The sequence below is a fragment of the Terrapene carolina genome, unplaced genomic scaffold, assembly GCF_002925995.2.
Source record: "Terrapene carolina triunguis isolate 2854851 unplaced genomic scaffold, T_m_triunguis-2.0 Scaffold120, whole genome shotgun sequence".
Taxonomy (NCBI): Eukaryota; Metazoa; Chordata; order Testudines; family Emydidae; genus Terrapene; species Terrapene triunguis.
This window is the reverse complement of record NW_020664471.1, coordinates 1,898,901-1,920,777: the sequence shown is the minus strand read 5'-3', so window position 1 is coordinate 1,920,777 and position 21,877 is coordinate 1,898,901. Positions and strand designations below refer to the sequence as shown.

Genomic DNA, 21,877 nt, shown 5'->3' with positions numbered 1-21,877 from the left:
AAAATTCAGAGATGCTTGGATTCACGGTATATTTTTGCCTTGATCCCATTATTAGGGCCTAGCTACAAGAGATATGCAGGGCTCTGTATCTTAAGGCTTGCGCCAAAGCTTATTAAAGTTAATAGGCGTTTTTCCATTGCCTTCAGTGGGCTTTGGATCAGGTGGTCTTCAATGTGCGTCAAACAGAATCTACATCTGAGAGCTGCACTCAAATCAAAAAAGCAACTCAAGATTCATACCCTCTGAGGCCAGAATCTGGCTGAATGGCTTACACAAGAGATGAAGTTTCATTCAAACTACTAAAAACGTCCAAGAACTCTGCTTCCACACACTATCGAGATGATACAAAGAGATGTTAAAAATGCCAGATACTTTAAGGCTACTGTGTATGATGGTCTGCTGATATGATCCAAGGCCACTGTGGTGCAATTTTGTGGAAGCTTCCTGATGCTGCTCGGTGTAATGCATAGGTGCTGGAACTAGGGGTGCTCCCGCACCCCCTGGCTTGAAGTGGTTTACATTATATATAGGTTTTACAGTTTGGTGCAATGACTCTCAGCACCCCTACTACACAAATTGGTATAATATCTCAACAGCAGTGCAGCCCTAACAGTGGCCTAGGAGATCATGCTTCAGGAAATATTGGTGTCTGACACTTTTCAGAATTACACATGTGCTGATATGCAGCATCCAAGCAGAATATCCTCTATGTACCTCAATAAAGGGCTTCCATAGAGCTGAGTCCCCAGGATTCTTCCTCTCTACCCAAACAAGTGGAGGCTCAGACTATTGCAAAATGAGGTGTGATCACAAAATGGGAAAGCCAGAGCCCCCTGTGGTTCTCTGTTCTGGGTAAGTATTTGGCTAAAACACTGTTTTGATGTTAAAAAATATCTTCTCTGTCTCTATGTGCTTTTCCTGCTCTAATTGTGCCCTGCACTTAAAGTGGGAGCAGAGGACGAAAAGCCAACTTGGGGCAGTAGGCCCTGATTCTGCTCTCAACAGTTTTATTCATGTGTAACTCCATTGACTTAAGTGGAATTACTTCTGATAATGCAGAGATGTAAGCGAGACCAGAAATCAGGCCCCGAAAGGCTTAATTTTTGGGGGGTAGTTTTAATTAAATGCCTCCCCAAGTTGGACATAAAATGTAAATGAATACCTTTCCCCTTATTTTTACATGAAGAATATTGGACTTCAGAGGAACTTCTGAGGACAAGTACAAGCACCAGAGGAAAACAAAAGATCATCTTCCCTCTTGACATAACTTTAAGGCAGTGAAAAAGCATCAGAAAAGCACTGAACCCAGGCAACCATTTTCTAGTAAGAACATGGCATCGGGGGAGGGGGGGAAAACACATTCTGTCCCACAGATCGTTTGCACAAGTTCTCAGCCACTTCAGGGACATTTGTTCTGATCCTCCAACACAATGCCCTTGGCAGGGGTTGGCATATGAAGGTGATTTGCTGTTCTAGGCTATTTAGGCTATGACTCAAAGTCCAAATTGAGCCAGTAATAAGACACAAATCACTACTCAAATATGGAGCTGATCTATATTATTTTCTACTAGCCAAGGCTCCAGTCTGAATTCACAATAGAACAGATGTAGAGAAGAGCTACTAGGATGATCAGGGGAATGGAGAGCTCATCTTATGAGAGGAGACTAAGAGAGCTTGGCTTATTTAGCCTTTCAAAGCGAAGTCGTAGAGAGGATTTGATTGCTCTCTATAAATATAGCAGAATGGTAAACACCAGGGAGAGAGAAGAGCTATTTAAGCTAAAGGACTATGTTGGCACAAGAACAAATAGGTATAAACCAGCTATGAATAAATTCAGGAAATTAGTAGGTTTCTAATCATCAGAGGAGGGAGGTCCTGGAACAGCTCCCAATAGGAGTGGTGGGGGCAAACCACCTAATTAGTTTTAAAAATGAAGCTTGATCAATTATGTGGTAGGGGTTGCCTGTGAAAGCAGGGGACTGGCCTCAATTACTCAGGGGGTCCCCTCCAGTCCTATGTCACCATGACATTTCTCTGTTCCTTTTCCTCCACTTGACCTTAGCAAAACATTAACTAGAGTCCAACGGGAAAAGGGCAGTAGCCAAACTATCACCCTTTCCGTTTCCTTTCCACGCACAGAAAAGGCCAGGATCCTGCTCACATTTAAACTGATAGGAGTTTTGCCACTGACTCCAGTGGGGCTGGATCAGGCTTTGCTGCCAGCTGGTTCTTGCAGTTACAGCTACTGAAATCTATTGCAGCTTTGTGCCTTATAGCTTTATGGCCCTTTTCCATAATCACCCAAGCCTCAGATACGGTAATGTTCTTTCTAGAATATACGCTGAATACAAGACAAAATTGACTATTCAAACATGCATGTGGCAGCGATGGCTACTGTATGATCAGCAGAACATCCATGAAAGGAATTTCTCTTTTTGGGAGAATATCTGAAAAACCTTTACTCATGGCTGCAATCTCACAGTGCTAGCATAAAGGGAAATTGTTCTTTAGAGCTGTCATCTTTGCCTTATTTACACTTAGGGGCTCAGATTCCACAGTGCTGGGCAAGGTATAGTTCTATTCTACTCTGTATAGGCTCTTCCACCATCCTCATTACTGTGGTATGAGAGCACATTACGTGACAAGCTCTCTTTCTCACCGTCTCTCCAGGGAGAGAAGTGTGTATATAGTGGAATGTTTTATTTTTGTAGGGTTTTTATTTAAAATTTATTTTATAAAACCTAGCAAGTCCAGTTAGATACACTAAAATGCATATTAAATAGGGTCGTGCAAAAATAGCAAATATTATTTCATGACATTTCTTGGAAACAAAATATATGCAACTTTGCTCCAAGTCACTTTACTTTTCACAAACGATTTGTAAAATGCCAACTTTTAAATATGAGTATGCACATTTTGTAATTTTACAGGTTTAGTTCTTAAAATTCATGTATGCTGAAATATAATTTTGAATATTCTGAGGTAGTTGCTCAAGTATATTTACTCAAACTGGCGCTAACTTTTGAGCTTCAAGAACCTTGTAACTGACTGGATTGAGAGATCTGCTCTGGGTCTGATTTGCAGACAGAAAACAGAGAAATATTTTTATAGTTACATTAAAGAGCAAGTCAAAGAAAATAGAGTGCTAGAGGACAAGATAGACAACGTATCCCAACCTCACATTAACGCCTCAGATTGAAGGATACTTTGTAATTTCATTATTTTTCTATATAATCCCTAGGCTAGATTTTCCAAAATTAGATAAATTGACAACATGCCCGCACAGCAAGAATTGGCAGCAAGTTTTCCATTTTGGGACTAGATAGGCATACATTGTGAGCTGAGTATTCCACATGTTTAAACACAAATATACACTTTGTGTTTAACAGGTTTTAAACCACAAATATGGCAGTGCTTCTCAACCTGCCATAGAGCCCAGTCAGCCCACAGCTGCGACCCATGTGACATCCTCAGGGCCATACTGGTTGTATATACACCGCTACCTCGATATAACGCGACCCGATATAACACGAATTCGGATATAACGCGGTAAAGCAGTACTCCAGGGGGGTAGGGCTGCGCACTCCGGTGGATCAAAGCAAGTTCAATATAACGCGGTTTCACCTATAACGCGGTAAGATTTTTTGGCTCCCGAGGACAGCGTTATATCGAGATAGAGGTGTATATTGTGTTGCTGCGGCCCACATAACACAGAGAGCTGCATATGAGGACCACAATAGTAAATAGGTTGAGAACCACTGCTCTGTTGTCTGCCTAGTGGATGGAACAATGTGGTATGCACATACATCCTAGTCATTCCCTCTCAGATCTTGTCTCAAAGTGACTTAGTAGCTGTTCCACGTACAGTCAGATATCACAGGCTAAGCAAGATTGAACTTTGTCAGCACTTGAGCCCTGATATAGCAAAAATGAAAGCACATGAATAGTGTCACAATAGTGACTTCAACATTCTATTGGAGTCGATAGGTCTATCCACATGCTTCGAGTTATGCATGTGCTTAAGTGCTTTGCTGGATGGAAACCTTTCTGGATAAACTCCGGGTGCTGCAAGCACTGGTGTCCTTGACTGAGCAGGTTGCACACTTCTTGAATCAGTACTCAATCAACATCCTGCCATGTAGTTAGCTGTGGAGGAACTGGGTTGTAGGAAGTAATGTCTCCTGGAGGAGGCACACAGTGAAATGATGATATAGACCACTTATGGTCAACACAGATTCCCTTGCACTGTGCACAGAAGTCAAGGTTTTAGCCTCACTGTCAGGCCATATTCCAGGTAGGATAGCGTTCCCCCTGCCGTTTCAAATATTTACACTGCATCTTTGTAACTCCGTCAAATCCCAGTCGTCAGCAAGTGGGATCGAACCTGGGACCTCTGAAGCTTAGTATATGAGCCTCAACTACATGAGCTAAAAGCTTATTTATAATGCTCTGTTTTGTTAACACATGAAGTTGGAACTAATCTTGCTTTTTAATAACAGTTTTATAGCTTCCTTTTTGTATGTGTTTCTTTTCCTGAATGCTTAATGTAAAGAACATATCACCACATTTGGCTTCACTTCCTGTCCTAAACTGTTGCGTAGAGATGCTGTGCATTGTTAAACAGCTGATTCTTCCCACACCAGAACTGGCTGCACTTGAATTGGTGGAGGGAAATGAACCCTGCATACATCCCTAGTCCCACATATTCATGAACAAACTCATGTAAGGGCTACTCAGGTGATAAGAGGATAGTTATAAAGTACTTAGATACTATACAAATCTAAAATGTCTTATGTACCCATATCTATAATCCATATACCCATTGCAGATCAAACCATAAAGGGTATAGTTTGTACTTCAAAAAACCTGCAAATAAATTTCATTTGTATAATTGTATTTCTGTACATAACCTAATCTCTCATACAGTTATTATAATTTACTATCTATAGCACTAGGTCTTGTGGCATGCAGTGTTTTCTTCAACACGTGTTTGGTACCATTGACTTTTGTAAGAATCACTATGTGATCTGCATCAGCAATTAGCTTTTCTCTATTAAAACAAGACCCTGGACAAAGGAAAATTTTACACAATTGCTCTAACCGCTCTGCCCTGACCTAGCATCCTATAATAAGGGGTTTTGTTGCTGTTATAATTCACATGTTTATCTCTAAGAAAAAGAGAATGGAATACATCTCATGACTCAGATCACTGCGGCAAAAAATCACCATTTCCACTGAGAGCTTCAGTTTGCAACACAAGAAGTTGCAATTTGTTCTTACGTTGTTTTTTTAAGTTACCATAAAAACACCATGAATACATGGCTGAGTTAATGCTTGTAATAATAGCCTTACCTTTGGGAATTACCAGATTTTTGAGGACTTGATTTCTCAGCTTTAATGTTGCATGAAACTATTAGAAGTGCACTTAGCACCTCACAGAATCAGGCCTTACGTCTACATGCAAAAGTTTTACTGGCATAGCTATGTTAGTTAGGGATGCAATTTTGGGGAGGAGGAGGAAGAGGGGTGAACATAGCTATGCCAGTATAAGCCCTAGTAGAGATGCAATTATACCAGTATAGCTTATTTCACTTTGCCAAACTGGAATAAAGCTGTAGCAGAACAAGCATTTTTATGCCAACATAACTATGTCTACTCTGGCAGTTTTTGCCACTTTTACTATATCAGCATGTTTAAAGTGGCACAACTTTAAGTGTGGCCAAGGTCTAGTTGAGCTGACAAATCAGAATTCGGTTTGTGAGTGATCAAAACTGCAGGCCCACAACTATAACCAGAATTATTTGCATTTGTCTAAATAGAGCACAGTGCCTGAAAATCCATCCCAATATCCCATGTTATTGGATGTGTTGCACTGATATTTATTTTTAATCAAAACATACTGCAGATGCAGGTGGCGGCAAAGCTGACTGAAGTCCAAGGAAGACTTTCCATCGACTTCTATGGGCTTTGGATCATGGCCTCAGCTAGAAAGCCTCAGAATGATATTCAAGGGTGCCTTTCCTGATGGAAAGTGAATATAAAATATGAGATATATGTACACACGTATGTGGCTACATATGTTTTCAGACATTGGCCCACATGATAGCAATGGGAGGGTTTTTCCAAGTTTCCCCTCTTTCTCCCTTTGGACATTCTATTTCCTTTTCTTCTCCTTTTTCCTTCCGGCCTCTGAAAAAAGGATGGGAAGAAAAGGGTGGAAAAAAGCAAATTAAATTGAGGGGTGATTTTTGTCAAAAAAAAAAATGGGGAAAAAAACCATTTTTGAGGCTTTTCCCAAAATACACTGACAATTTTCAACCACCGCTATTTGGAAATATTCAAATATGGTAATCAGCGGTATGGGCAGGCTACTATTTGGTCTATGACACACCTTTCCAGCTGTAAGCCAAATCTTGAAAGGTGCCAAGTGAATAGGAGTTGCAGGTCCCTAGACTCTTACAACACTTGGATATGTAGTAGCATCTTCACATTTTGGGTACTGGTGTATTTGTACATCAGTGATCAATACTGCCCACGTCAAACTAGAAACCGTCCACGTGTAACTAGTGTAGTTGTAGCTGGGTCAATCCCAGGATGTGAGAGAGACAAGGTGGGTGAGGTAATGTCTTTTATTGGACCAACCACGGTTGCTGAGACAGAGTCGAGCTTTCAAGAAGAGCGCTGCATGGCTCGAAAACTTGTCTCTCTCACCAACAGAAGTTGGTCCAATAAAAGATATTACCTCCCCCACCTTGTCTCTCCTGTGTAACTAGAACACTTGTCAGCCCTGCAGTTGTGTGCTGTTTGCAGAGGTACAGTCATTCTTAAGGGAATATTTCCACAAATAACGCAGTGAATCTGGCACCTCAGCATACCCGCAGGACCAGGGGGTATTTTAAGTAGAGTTGCATAAATTGTGTGTTATGAAACAAATTCACATGACACTCATCTGGTGTCAAATATTCAGCCGAACTTCCTCAAAGAACTGGCTGAGGTTCATGAACATGGCCTGTGTTTGCAGTAAGACCCTTCCTCTCCAGAGTCTCTAAGGAGCAATTTGTCAATTGGTTAGAAGCCGTGTGATACCTACACATTACGCACATCTCTCATTTTAAACTATCTGCAGGCTTAAGCAAGGAATGGATATTTTTGTGACAGATGACTTCTACATTTCATGCTCTACCAGAAATTGGAGACAAACAGCAGATTTCCAGACAAACCCTCAAACCAGAGGCTCCTGATACCAACTAACAGTGCTTTTTCCTTGGTGTCCTTAGTATGTGAGTACTGGCTGCACTGTTTCACTCTTCCTATCCTCCATTAGAAAGCAAAATCCACATATATAGTGACAGCTCCTGCTCCCACTGAGACAACAGAAGCAGGATCAGCCTCAAGATGTGTATTAGTTTTTACATTAGACTCTTTTGTAGGACACATCCCAAACACAGGATTAGTAAATCAGACCAATCCGATTTTTCCCCTCAGTGAAGTTCATTGAATACACAACGAAAACCATAGGTTAGTCTGAACTGCCTGCATCAGGGATAGCAGTCTGGCAGCAGGGAGGATTGGAGGCGGCCTGCAATTCTGAATAGACCCACTTAAAAAAATGGGGCTCAATACCAGTACCAAGAGATGGAGGCGGGTTTTAATTAATCATTCTGCTTTCAAAAGTGAATTACTGTTCAATTTATAAAGTGCCATCTTAAAGCAGCGTTGTGACATTAATTACTTTGTTAAGAGGTTCAGGAAACCCTGCTAACACCTTGTAATCCACCACACACAATTTATTTCTTGGTACTTAAAAGACAGCAGCTTGATAGTTTTCATTCAAAATCCTATAACGTGAAAGGAAAAGCATTTTAAACTCAGATGGAGAATAAAGTAGAGATGCAGGGTAACATTTACAAAAGTTAGGAGCCTAAGCCCCATTTGCAAAAGGGTCCTAAGCTCCTAAGTCACCTGGGCACTTTAGTAAAATTATCTGTGCTTCCTAAAAGGTTTTAAATACTTTACTTTGATGACTACTTGCTTTTGTTCTGAGTATATTTTAAATGCAACTCTAATCTAGTCCCATATTTGCCAGTATAAATCACAGTATGGCCTTATCTGCTCTAGGAAGGGTTTGCCAGAATAGATATATTGGTAAATCCTCCTAATGAAGACACAGCCTATACCAGCAGTTTATACTCTTAGATGAGGTAGCTATGCCAGTAGGACGTTCTAGTGCTGAGCAGGCCTTACTCGGTCTCTTGTTCCAGATTCAGCTGTTGGCAGTGGAATACCATGTTCACGTGATGGAAACTCACTTGGTGAGAGGGCACAGCAGCACAAACGATCAGCACAGCCCACTCCATCAGTGAGGGTGAGCCACTCAACACATGGGTGGGGGATGGCCACCGAGTGAAGCCAGACAGGTTGGAAGCTGTGACTTCCACATGACATGCAAGATGGGAGACAGTGCTGGTGGGCCACCCGACAGATTTTACAGCTGCCTTCCCGGATGGAAATCCTGCATTTGCACTTCCCCTTCCCCAAGGTAGATTACCCCTCTGGTATAGCCACTCCTCTCATGGGTGTGATTTGCCCACGCACTCACCCTGTGCCATGAGAGGAATCTGTCCTGATGTGATCAGAATCTAGCCTTCTGTGCCTACAGCTGAACAACGGCTTATGGCTAAATGAGGAAACTAAAGCAATTTCAAAGGAACATTATAAGAACAATTCTGTTTGTGTCCTTTAAGATTGCAATTAGATAAAATTAAATCAGCAGGAATTTCTCCACCCAAAGTAAACGGACCATTTAATGTTCTTCTGAAACAGAATGTGACACATCAAGCTCACATGTTATTTTGAGAGAGAGAAAGTAGTCTCCTCCTCAGAGTTATAGGTTTATAAATAATAAAAAACTTGTATTCTGGGGACATGCAAACAGCACTTTTCTCCCATCCAACAGGTTATCTTAAATAAAGTAAATAAATGTACATCCGACACACACAGAACCCCGGTGATGATAAATAAATTAAAGCAGCCATACCTGGATTACAAATTCACACTCAATATCCATTTACAAACTCCATAGACAGAATGTCAAACTCATCTTGGGTTATATACAAAATCATTCTGACAATTTTTTCCATTATGTTATGTTCCGTCAGCTCTCATAGCAGTATTAATAATCACACGTGGATCTACATTGTGATTTTTCCATTGTCAAAGTGTGAGGTGCTGTAGCAGTGGCTTGCCTCTTCATGAATATGTGGCCACTGACTCAGTTTCCCTCTTCAATGCATTCATTTAGCCTTCTGCCTGAATCAAAATTACACCTCTTTCAGGGTGACAAAAGTCCGGCTCCTCCCTCCTATGATTTGAGTCCAAGGGATGAGAGTATTTTTCTCCCATCCTCTGCAGGAAGCTCTGGCCACAGGCCCCAAGAAAAAGCAGCAAGTGCCTTGTCCTGTTCTCTAAGTTACCTTTTCACCCAGGACTACTTTCTTTGCTTCCTCCTGAGAGATTCAGCTCTCTCCAGAACCTCGCGGCCACGAGCAACTTCAAAATAGAAGAAAAAAATAATCTACTTCTCATAGCTTTTCTGCTCCATCCAGGCAGCGAGGCCAGAAGAGACCCACCACCTGTTCCTTTCAGGTCTCTTCTTGCACAGTGAAAAAAGGAGCTTTTTATCTTTATTCCTTGCTGGGAGGCTTATAGCTCTGGCCTATAAGTCACAGAATGCCTTGGTTCTGGGCTGAATTGAAAAGAGAGCTGTGCAGGGCCTTGAGCCTACTGTAAAGGGTCAGCATGCACTAGGATATATACCATAGGCAAATATAGTTATCCCATTTTACAAGTGGGAAAACCGAGGCAGGGTATTTATTGGACTTGCTCAAGGCTACCAAGAGAATCGGAACTGGAGGCGGAATCAGAACTCAGGAGTTCCTGGCTAGACCATGGTTCAATCAAACAACAGGCGCACGTATGCTGTCTGTTACAATGTCAATTTCAACTAAAGCTAACCTATATTAATAACTTTCAACTATGTCTCATATGCTTGATTTAAAAATAAAAATCTCTTCAAGAATAACCCTGAGTAAGGATCTCCAGCGTGCCTGGGGAAGGCTGCAGCAGTGCCAAGTGCCCTCAAACTCTCTTCTTTCCTGGGGCTGCGGGCAACCAGATCTGCCTCAGAATTGTTCAAAGAGGGGCCAGGGCCAGATTAGGTGGAGAGAGACAGCTTCTCCCTGACATCTACTTATATAGCATCCCCTCTCTTCTTGTCACAGGGGGGAGGGGGAAGAGAGGGGGGTGTAATGCGTCAGTATCACCACACTGATCTGTTTCCCAGCTGCTGCAAACTCACTCCATGCCTCTCTATCTCTTAAAGAGGTACACTCTTTCCTCTAGCAAGCGGGGCAACAACCTCCCCTCTCCCCCCGGCTTAATATGTGATGCAGTCACTCAACACAAAGCCTATAGGGGCCTCCCCCTGCTGGGGCCCTTGTGGTCCAAGCTGTTCCCTGCCAGCTGAACTTGGGGGAGGGAAGCAATGGGAACATCACTTGCACTTCTGGTCTACACTGGGGGGGGGGGAAATCGATCCAAGATACGCAACTTCAGCTACGCGAATAGCGTAGCTGAAGTCGAAGTATCTTGGATCGAATTACCTGGGGTCCACACGGCGCGGGATCGACGGCCGCGGCTCCTCCGTCGACTGCGCTACCACCGCTCGCTCTGGTGGAGTTCCGGAGTCGATGGTGAGCACATTCGGGGATCGATATATCGCGTCTTAACGAGACGCAATATATCGATCCCGGATAAATCAATTGCTACCCGCCGATACGATTCAGGGATCTGAGGACACAGGCTGTATAACTGAGGAAAAATTAGTATCTTGCCTCCTGTTTTCTTGTTTACAACAGATACTTTCAAATTAAATGTATTTAAGCAGTAATGTACGCATGGTGTTTCAATAATATTTTTACACTATTTCTCAAGCACCTGCCAATTACATGAGTCAGCAAATATGTTCCAACCCCTACAGCTCCACAAAAAATGTAAATGTTCTAAAATGTGTCTTTACAGCGGCACGTTTTGAACAAACCTGCCAGGAACTGAGTAAGAGGAAAACACAGAAAGGAAAATGCATATTGTCGTAGTGAATTATGAGGTTGCATTAACGACTCTGCCATGAAGCTTCATCATTTCCTGGTCTTTTCACAGAATGCAAACAATTCATATCCTAACTGGGCGGCGAGCCCAGTCGCAGCCCCACTCTCAGGCCGGAGCGCCCCGCCGCGCCGCCCCCCTCCAGGCGCCGCCCCCCTCCAGGCGCCGCCCCCCTCCAGGCGCCGCCCCAAGCACATGCTTCGTGGGCTGGTGGCTGGAGCCGGCCCTGGTTTCTTAACAGTGACTATCCAGTCCACCCAGACTCACTCCTTATGGCTTCCTTTGAGTGTGTCTACACTTCACCTGGGGAGAGTGTGATTCCCAGCTTGAGGAGACATGCTCACACTACTTCTCATTGTGCTAGGGTAGCGTAGCCACAGTAACATGGGCAGCCGCTCGGGCTAGCCGCTCAAGTATGTACCAATGGCTAGGTTTGTACTCAGGGCAGCTAGCTCATCCCGCCGCTCGCCACTGCCTGTACCACCATGGCTACACTGCTATTTTTAGCACGCTAGCTCAATGAGAGCTGGGCATCATACTGCCAGCTCCAGGTGTACACATACCCTTTTCCTCCTTTCTCTATTTACAACTCCAAACCTTGTCTCATGCCAATGCCTAAGCATGGAGCATCCTCCCAGTTAACATATGCCAAGCCTTTCTCTTCCTTCAAAATCCTCCATCAAACCCACCCTTTCCATAAAATATTCCAGATACAATGACTGTACAACACTCTATGGCTCCTCGGATATTACTGAGCCATACTGTTTGACTGCATTGTACACCTGTCTGTCTTTAAACTGTATTACACACAGAAACTACATTAAAAGAATGTTAAGGTTGCAAAGTCAAGCACTCAAGAGTTAGGAAATGCCAGAATCCAGGTTGCCTTTGCACCTTAATTTGGCCCCCTTGTGAGTATGCATTATGACATAGTATGTGATTATGTAATTAAATACTATTTTCCCCCCCACGGTGCAGGGAAAGCCATGCTCAGTCCCAGCCCAGAGCATGCTCAGTACTGATGGAATCTTCAGAGAATTTAGCTGCCAAACTCTAACAAGTCTCTACTTGTGCATATTCAAACCATGATTTTTTTTCAAAGGCTTGCATCTGAGCCAAATATGGGCAGATTTTAATGGGGGGGAGGGCAAAAGACATATCCCTGACATGACAGCCAGCCCCCTGCCAAATGTCATGTCCCTGGCTCCATAGCACTGAGGCTCTAGAGCTCCTCAACTAAACATCTGTAAGAATTTTGTTACATGGGCAAAACAATGTATTTTCATCTAACCTTTTTCTGAGAAACAGCTGAACGATATTTGCTGAAAAATTTCCAAAGAGATTCAGCCTGAGACACATACCCAGCACTGAAAATTTCAGCCCAAAAGGCTAAAGTTTAGCAAAGTTATAAGCAACTGGAAACAGGATCTGATAATGTGATGTCAGGCTACCTGTGCCACCTATAATACTTCTCAAGGCAGGGATTCTGTTATTTGTCTTGCACTTTCTGCCTACTGTAAAAGTACTGAGTACACCTATAGCACTAAGTAATGGCGTGAGTGGAAGGAACAGAAAGCTATAGAAAACCTAACAACGTATTTGTTTGAGACCCAGAGAGAAAATGCAGAAAACCTAAAAATCTGATTGGCCAAACTCTGTCCTCTGATTTCAGTGGAGCATATGCTTGACTGTCTATGGCTCTTTTATTCATGTATCCGAAGGTATAATTTAGCTTCAAATTGTACTCCTACACAAAACAAGATCCTTAAGGAGATCAGAGGACCTAAGGGTTGAAAAAGTTGTCTAACACTATTTGCAAAAGTTACCTGGGTAGCTTCCCTCCAACTAATCTCTATGCTTACCTTATCTATATACCCCTGGTCTCACACCTGCCCATTTAAAAAAAACATACAAAATAATCCTTATATAAACAACAGCCTTCCCTGCTGTCTCTCCCCTTTCCCTAGCTCCCACATCGATAACAATAACAATACGTGAGTTTATGGTAAACTCCCTATTCCAGGGAACTTCTTGTCCTGTATTTCTGTGAAGTGTCACACAAAATATTGTACTATATGAATGCTACTAAAGTAAAGTTTCTACAGAGTTAAAGAAATAAGATACAAAAATCAGACAATAGCAACAAAAATTTCCATCACAACAAACCATGAATCCTGTAAAATACATCAATTGTTTGACCATGCTCTTTATCTGCCTTTCCCTCCCCTTCTAATTACCAAGGAATGCGTGTTATTTAGATGGCCACAGAAAATGCCTGATTCTTCTCTTCTGCCTTGTATGTAATTTTCTTTTACGCCAGTCTGTGCGTCACTCCATTTTGAAGTCAAAGTCAATCACTTGTTCTGAGAAGATGAGTTTGAACTGAAACCAGACTTTTTATTTGGATACTAGGTAGATTTGATTTACAGTGATATTATGGGAGAGTACACAGAGTATTCCAAACACCAGCGAACTGCAGCACACTTCTAATATCACTGGTCTACAATTTTTGAGAAGTCGTCTGCTTCAGAGATAAAATGTGCTATTTATTATGTATTTTGATGTGCTGAATTCAAATATGACAATTAAAACAACTGATTGGCTACTGTTTCTAAGATATTTAAGTTTTTACATTTTATGTCTATGTATATTGTGTAGATAGTAGAGTTTTAATCATAAATTGTAAACCTAGGTCTTTTCATGTGTTTATGGTTGCTTTACATGATAATATTTCACCTGTCCTGTTTATGTAACACTTTAAAAATCAGCAAAAGGGTTATATAAATAAAATTGATTATGAAACAAAAGGCAAAAAACTATTATGTACATAGTTTAGTCCTATGCAGTGTCTACTCGGCGCTTCTTGGCTTGTCTCTTGTATTCATTAAATGGAGCATCTCCTGTCACTGTCCAGCAATAGTCTGCAAGCATTGATGGGCTCCATTTGCCCTGATAGCGTTTCTCCATTGTTGCAATGTCCTGGTGAAATCGCTCGCCGTACTCGTCGCTCACTGCTCCGCAGTTCGGTGGAAAAAAATCTAGATGAGAGTGCAAAAAATGTATCTTTAGTGACATGTTGCAACCAAGGCTTTTGTATGCCTTGAGGAGGTTTTCCACCAACAACCTGTAGTTGTCTGCCTTGTTGTTTCCGAGAAAATTTATTGCCACTAACTGGAAGGCTTTCCATGCCGTCTTTTCCTTGCCACGCAGTGCATGGTCAAATGCATCATCTCAAAGAAGTTCACGAATCTGAGGACCAACAAAGACACCTTCCTTTATCTTAGCTTCATTTAACCTTGGAAATTTTCCATGGAGGTACTTGAAAGCTGCTTGTGTTTTGTCAATGGCCTTGACAAAGTTCTTCATCAGACCCAGCTTGATGTGTAAGGGTGGTAACAAAATCTTCCTTGATTCAACAAGTGGTGGATGCTGAACACTTTTCCTCCCAGGCTCCAATGACTGTTGGAGTGGCCAATCTTTCTTGATGTAGTGGGAATCTCTTGCACGACTATCCCATTCGCAGAGAAAACAGCAGTACTTTGTGTATCCAGTCTGCAAACCAAGCAAGAGAGCAACAACCTTCAAATCGCCACAAAGCTGCCACTGATGTTGGTCATAGTTTATGCACCTCAAAAGTTGTTTCATGTTGTCATAGGTTTCCTTCATATGGACTGCATGACCAACTGGAATTGATGGCAAAACATTGCCATTATGCAGTAAAACAGCTTTAAGACTCGTCTTCGATGAATCAATGAACGGTCTCCACTCATCTGGATCGTGAACAATGTTGAGGGCTGCCATCACCCCATCAATGTTGTTGCAGGCTACAAGATCACCTTCCATGAAGAAGAATGGGACAAGATCTTTTTGACGGTCACGGAACATGGAAACCCTAACATCACCTGCCAGGAGATTCCACTGCTGTAGTCTGGAGCCCAACAGCTCTGCCTTACTCTTGGGTAGTTCCAAATCCCTGACAAGGTCATTCAGTTCACCTTGTGTTATGAGGTGTGGTTCAGAGGAGGAGGATGGGAGAAAATGTGGGTCCTGTGACATTGATGGTTCAGGACGAGAAGTTTCATCCTCTTCCTCTTCCTCGTCTGACTCAAGTGAGAATGATTCTGGTGCATCAGGAACCGGCAGTCCTTCTCCGTGGGGTACTGGGCGTATAGCTGATGGAATGTTTGGATAATGCACAGTCCACTTTTTCTTCTTTGACACACCTTTCCCAACTGGAGGCACCATGCAGAAGTAACAATTGCTGGTATGATCTGTTGGCTCTCTCCAAATCATTGGCACTGCAAAAGGCATAGATTTCCTTTTCCTGTTCAACCACTGGCGAAGATTTGTTGCACAAGTGTTGCAGCATATGTGTGGGGTCCACCTCTTGTCCTGATCTCCAATTTTGCGGCCAAAATAAAGGTGATAGGCTTTCTTAACCATAGTGGTTATACTGCGCTTTTGTGATGCAAAAGTCACTTCACCACAAACATAGCAGAAGTTATCTGCACTGTTCACACAAGTACGAGGCATCTCTGCTCACTTTGGCTAAACAGAAATGTGTCCCTTTGCAAAATCAAACACTGACAAATAAGAGAGCATGACACTGTATGATTTCTAGAGCTGATATAGGGCAATTTGTTCAACAGAGTGATATAAGCTTCGTTATGATTGCATCATCCATGACTTCTAGGAATAACATGATGCAATTCATATAATGTATGACGCAATGCCAGCTTCAGATTGCATCATTCATTGTTTTGCCTAAAAAGCAAGTACTGTCCAAACCCAGTCATAGATTTATTCATAGATCCAGTCAAAGATGTATTTTAGTCATTTCTGGTTTAAATTGAGATCCCTCCCCTTTATAACTCACTTATCCTCCGCCATTCCCAAGTCAAGGGTCGTATATACTGACCCAATACCATATCTTGAAAACTAGAGCCAATCAACAATTTTAAGCATCATTTTCGTTCTCAGTGACCCAGAATTAGTAAAGTTTGACTACATTTATTTCAGAAGCATTTTTGCTGTAGAGCAGTGTATGCTGTTCTTTGAGGGCAAATAATTTCAGTACTAGAAAATGTTGGCTCTAAATTGGTTCAAATCTTTAGAAGATTAAGGGTGTCTTGTCTTAATTTTAGATAATACTGTACAACATTCACACAGAGTAATTTAGAGATGCAACTTATTGCACAGGAAGATGCAGCATGTATTCCTAATTGCAATGCTTGTTTTATTAATTAATCTTTTTTTTTGCTTGTTCCTGGAATAATTGAGGAGATTATAATTTCCCCCAATGTGTTCATTAGTCAAAATTATCCTACAAATTTTCACAAATTTCATGTATTTTGTGGGTTCCTATTTGATGCTTGATATTTAAAATTCAAGCTGTGTTGTTTAGTTATGATTGGTGACAAATCATGTTTGCTTTCTGGCTCAACAATACATCAACAATCATGTTTCTCATGCAATTCAGAATAGGTGTTTTTTTTCCCTCAGTGAGTACTACTGCTGGTTATATGTGTTGCATGAATGTTCATGGGAAGCGAATGCATAAGGGGAGCAAACAGAGCTGAAGCATATTTGTATTTAAGTCTGAATGATTGTTGGAGGAAAACTTTTTGTGTTATTCACTCAGCTCTAGCGACAGTCTTAATGGCCTCATAAGTCACTCAACACGTAGTAAGCAGTGGGAAGCCCCAATCCTGCAAAAGGTTTACACGTGTTTAAATCTTCTGGGTTGACTTCCAACGCACTACACCGCATGTGTAAAGTTAAATAAGCAGATAAGTTTTCACAGGAATGGGGCCTTTTACTGTTTACAATGTACATTTATATTTAGGATATCTTTAAAAAAGAGCTCACACATAATTCATTTGATTGGTTGGGATGGAACAATGCCTGAACAGACTCATCAGTATATTCTATCCAGAAGAGGGTGATTCAAAAGTGTTCCCTGAATGTTAACAGAAAGCTATCTTCCTGGGCCTGCTTCAGATGTATCTGGTCCATTTGAATAACTTGTGTGGACTAGTATGAAAAGAGGCCATCAGACAGAATTTAGGCCACACTCTTCCTTGGTGGTGTATTCCTGCCTGGTGCAGAATTAGCTCTTTGAATCAATGGTGAGAGCCTGTTTTTGAGAAATGCTTCCTGCAATGTTAATTGGATGCATGCCATGCCATAACCCCTCCTTTTCAGCTGAGGTTAAGAACTGACAAGCCACCTTTAAGTTCAGATAACAGAACAATTGTACACGACTTATACAAGTTAGTTGAAAAAAATTGGTGGTGCTTTTTTATACACTTATAGCACCAGAACCTGTATTCCTTATATAGGCCCAACACCCACAAATTGGGAGGTATGCAGGATCAGGCCAAGGAACAATTTATATGCAAAATATACTTTTGAAATGGACTAGATTTAAATAAATAACACTTTGCTCCTCTGTAGTACCTTCCATCTAAGGGTGTCAAAGCACTTTTATAAGTCCCGTGGAGTAGAAAAAAGTATCCCCATTTTACAGATAAGAAAACTACAGTGAAGTTAGGTTAAAGGGGAAACCCTATCCTTGCCTCGTTGGAGGCACCCTGGACAATGGAACTGGTGAGGTTCTGTTGTGTTGGAGGAAGGGAAAGTGCCAAGACTGCATAGGAGCATGCATATCCCCTCTGCTGTGCAGAGCTCAGCTTTTGGAGATACCACTGGATGCTACGGTGCAGGGTAAGTGGGGCAGGGACAGAGAACTTGCTATTCCAACCTGACACAAGAGAATGGGAGTTTAAACAGTCTGCAGAACCCACTCCAACCATTGGGCTGGAGTAGCCTCCATGGACGGCTCCACACCCTGAATTTGGGCAGGGAGGGGAATTCCTCAGGTTGGAAACCACACAGAAAATTTGCCCCTATGAAACTTGTCCAAGTTTCACAGCTAGTCCTGGCAGAGCCACAAACAGAACCCAAATCTCCTGACTTTTGCGTTAGTCTATTAGTCTCACAAGTAAAACACAGGGTCCTCTCAAACTGCCATGGGAGCTGCTTCTGCTTGCAAGTTTTATTTAAAAAAAAAAAGGAGGGGGGGAGAGAATATCAGGGGACTCAATCTATTTATTGTCCCATGAGAGCAGTGATAATACAAAATAATATTTCTATTCATTCAGGCACTAAGTGCCCTTATTTATTTATCCATAATCTTTTAATGATGACAACATCAGCTGTCAATGCATTGGAGCCTTAGGTTTCCTTAACATTAATTTCTTCAGGAATTTATGCTGACTTCTTTTAAAAATAGTCGTGAAAATTAAACAAGGGTAGATGGTGATGCTAACATGAAGGAATTTGTTTATATTTTTTAAAAATGACCTATTTCAATTCCTTTCAGTTTAAATTAAACAAACAGTAGTAGATATTCTGCGTTCTTCTGATGAATATAGTAGGGGGAAAGTAGAGGGGGAAATAGGGTAATGGGATACAAGGTGATACTTCAACTTAAGACATTGTTTCACATTAGCCATATTAATTACTGAAGTCAGCATGTGAAAATGGAATAAATGTCTGCCTGGATTTGTGACTTCAGGAGTAGCAGACACTGCTCAGTATCTTACAGGATTAAACTATTACATGTATTTCACGCACACATACACTTTGCTATAGAACAAAATAGACCTGATTACTTCACTGCCTTGCACCATCTTTACTCACTTACACATGTGCAAAAATGAGTGTAAAACATTACAGGCAAAGTTCTCCAGACCTCTAAGCTAACCACACTACTTATGCAGCTCTACTCAGGCACAGTGGAGAACTGAGACCAGTATAGTAGCCTTATTTTGCCAGTAGAAATTTCTCGAAGAAGAGTTGGGTATATTTGTTCTGAAAGATGGTGGTGAGATTTTTGTTTTTGTTTGTTTTTTTAAGGCTGGTATGAGTGACAGATACTGGTTTAAGTCACCGTGAGGTTCTATGTTTTCACAAAAAGGTCAGACAGAATCAAGGGATAAATATCACCTTTTCAAAGCTCTAGCCACCTCATGATTTAGCTATGTCTACTGGATTATCCGTCTTTTCTCCTTCAGAATGTTGTTCACATCACTGCGAGCTCTTTGTATGGTTTTAATGCCTCCAACCTAGAGTGCCATTCCGAGTTTAAATCCTCTATATTTTTAGATTACTTTGACCTTGGGAAATAGAATATTGTTTTGAAAAGGGATTATAAATGACATTAGCGTTTGCTTACTATAACACATACCTGGTTAAGTGTGACAGCATTGTCTGTAAACCTTCTCCTGAGTCATCCAACAAGAATTGCTTTTAGTTTTAAAATATTCATTTTATTATTGAGACACTGAAAACAGAACCTTTTTTTTAAAAACTGAATTTAAACAATTATAGGTACAATTTTCAAAAGCACTCAGCACTGACCTAACTCTGCTCACACTGAAGGCAGCGTTAAAACTCCCATTGCCTTCAATGGGAGCACAGTTAGGCCAGGGCTGAGCACTTTGGAAAACAGTCACAGGTGAGTAGTATCAGGGGGTAGCCGTGTTAGTCTGTCTCTACAAAAACAACAAGGAGTCTGGTGGCACCTTAAAGACTAACAGATTTATGTGGGCATAAGCTTTCGTGGGTAAAAACCTCACTTCTTCGGATGCATCCGAATAAATCTGTTGGTCTTTAAGGTGCCACCAGACTCCTTGTTGTTTTTGTAGTCATGGGTGAGGTGCATGCACCTTTACACAGACTCACATGAGGTAGAAAGGATGCTCTTATGCTTCTGTACCAGGTTTCTATGTGACCTTGAACAAGTCACAATCTCTTCTTTGCCTCTGTTTCTTCATCTGTTAAAGGGGGGTGATAATACACAGATACCTCACCAGGGCATTGTGAGGCTAAATTAATTAATGGTTTGAAAGCATGGTGAAACTCTTTAATGGAAGGTGCTATAGAACGCAGAAGATTAGCATTATATTAGGTAGGGGCACACGCGCATGCACTATAAATGATGAGACGTACCCAAAATAGCAACAACTTCATCGTCCTGGATTACTTCCAAAGACCCTGAAACCACAAAGCAAAGGCTGTCCACACTCTCGCCAGCATGGTAGATCAGATCCCCGGGGGCACAGTGTACAGTCTGAAATTCCATGGCCAGGGCTCGAAGGCACCCATCGCTAGCCAGTCTGAATGCTGGGTGCTCCTTGAAAACTTTGCGGTTCAGATGCACACAGATGTCTGCTCGCATATCCTTAGGGCAGATCTGTAAAACCTAAAAGGAGATTAGATCATCAGTTTCTGTGCAAGAGTCCTAGAGCATTCTATCGGCTGGTTGCCTTCATTGTGTCATCCCATTTTTTTTTAACCTATAGCAGAGTTTAAGAACTACAGCATTCTTCTCAGACATTTCCACCCTCAGTTAAAAGAAAAAGCTCCATAACATTAACTTAGTCTACTTTACAATACCAGAAGGAAAATAATGTTTTATCTCAGCTACATGCTCTGCTGGATATTGAATTACTAGAATAAATGCTGCAGGTTTTTAAAACAGTAAAATTAACAGCACAGCAATGCACAAAGCTTGTGTAGAAAAGACTGCTAATGCCATGGGCTTGTATTTGATGGATATTTCATTCTTAATAGGAAAATTCCATGAAAAATCTGCACAAACTGTGCATATGCATTACCTACTTGGAGTGTGCGTGATAAGGGGAGTCATAGATTCCTTTAAGCTAAATAATCAGAAAATGTATTAACCTATCGTGGCTAACTACAGAAGTATAAACACCTCACCCGCTGGCAAGAATGAACAGAGAGTCCTTTGTGTGTGAGAAGTTGTCTTACACCCGGTTTTCCATAGTGGGGAATCTTTAACCTTCCAGGGACAACATTTCTCCTAGTGCACCATCCTAATGGGTTTCTGTTTATCAAGCCTTTTTTATTAACATACTTCTATCTTTATGTGTATATTTGTGCCACTGCATCAGTGATCCTGTTGTGTCCAGTGTCACATCTACCTTGGGAGATTGTTGATATGCTACAGACACGAGTGAAGTGGGGACAGTGGATTTGCCAGTGTACATACAAATTTAAAATTACTAGTGAAAACTCTGGAATTGTACAACATGAATAGAAATTTAGGATCACAAGCTTTCCTGCAGGATTAATCTCTGATGGACTGGACATCAACACTCATTATTTGAGAGAAATACATCTAATAGAGCAGATGGTGTTTGCCTCATTTTTCTCAAAAGTAACTACTTCATCCAATTAAGGAACAACCTTCATGAGCTCCAAAGTTACTCCCATGCATCCATCCTTGATGGAAGGAGGGTGGTGGTTTCAGTGCAAAAGCTCATAGGTATTACGGGCAAGGGTAAAACAGTAAATAGTTAGACTTATCAGAGACCAGAGACTATAATAAGGGACCACCATGGTACAAAACTAGAGTTCCAAGGCCCATATTTTCAAAGATAGATACCTATATGGCATGTTAACTATGTGCATGCAGCCCTGCACACAGCTTCTTATTTGTGTATGCAAATATGCCTCCAGGGTCAAATCTTCTATCACTGGCCAAAGCCTAGGTACCAGGCTTTGCTCATGAGTCCTTTACAGCAGTGGTCTCCAAAGTGGGGTGCGCACACCCCAGGGGGTGCACAAGAGGATCCTTGTGGGTGCGCGGCAGGAGGAGCGCTTTTTTTTTTTTTTTTTTTTT

At 41.6% G+C, this 21,877-nt stretch overlaps 1 protein-coding gene across 1 annotated transcript in view; it reads right to left on the bottom strand.

Moving 5' to 3' along the window:
• The window catches only part of KCNH1 (potassium voltage-gated channel subfamily H member 1), a 324,526-nt gene that overhangs the window by 119,468 nt on the left and 183,181 nt on the right, over window positions 1–21,877 (bottom strand). The window contains exon 9 of the mRNA XM_026652552.1: window positions 20,179–20,431. Within this exon, the coding sequence (XP_026508337.1) occupies window positions 20,179–20,431 (253 nt within the window). The remainder of the gene's footprint in view (window positions 1–20,178; window positions 20,432–21,877) is intronic.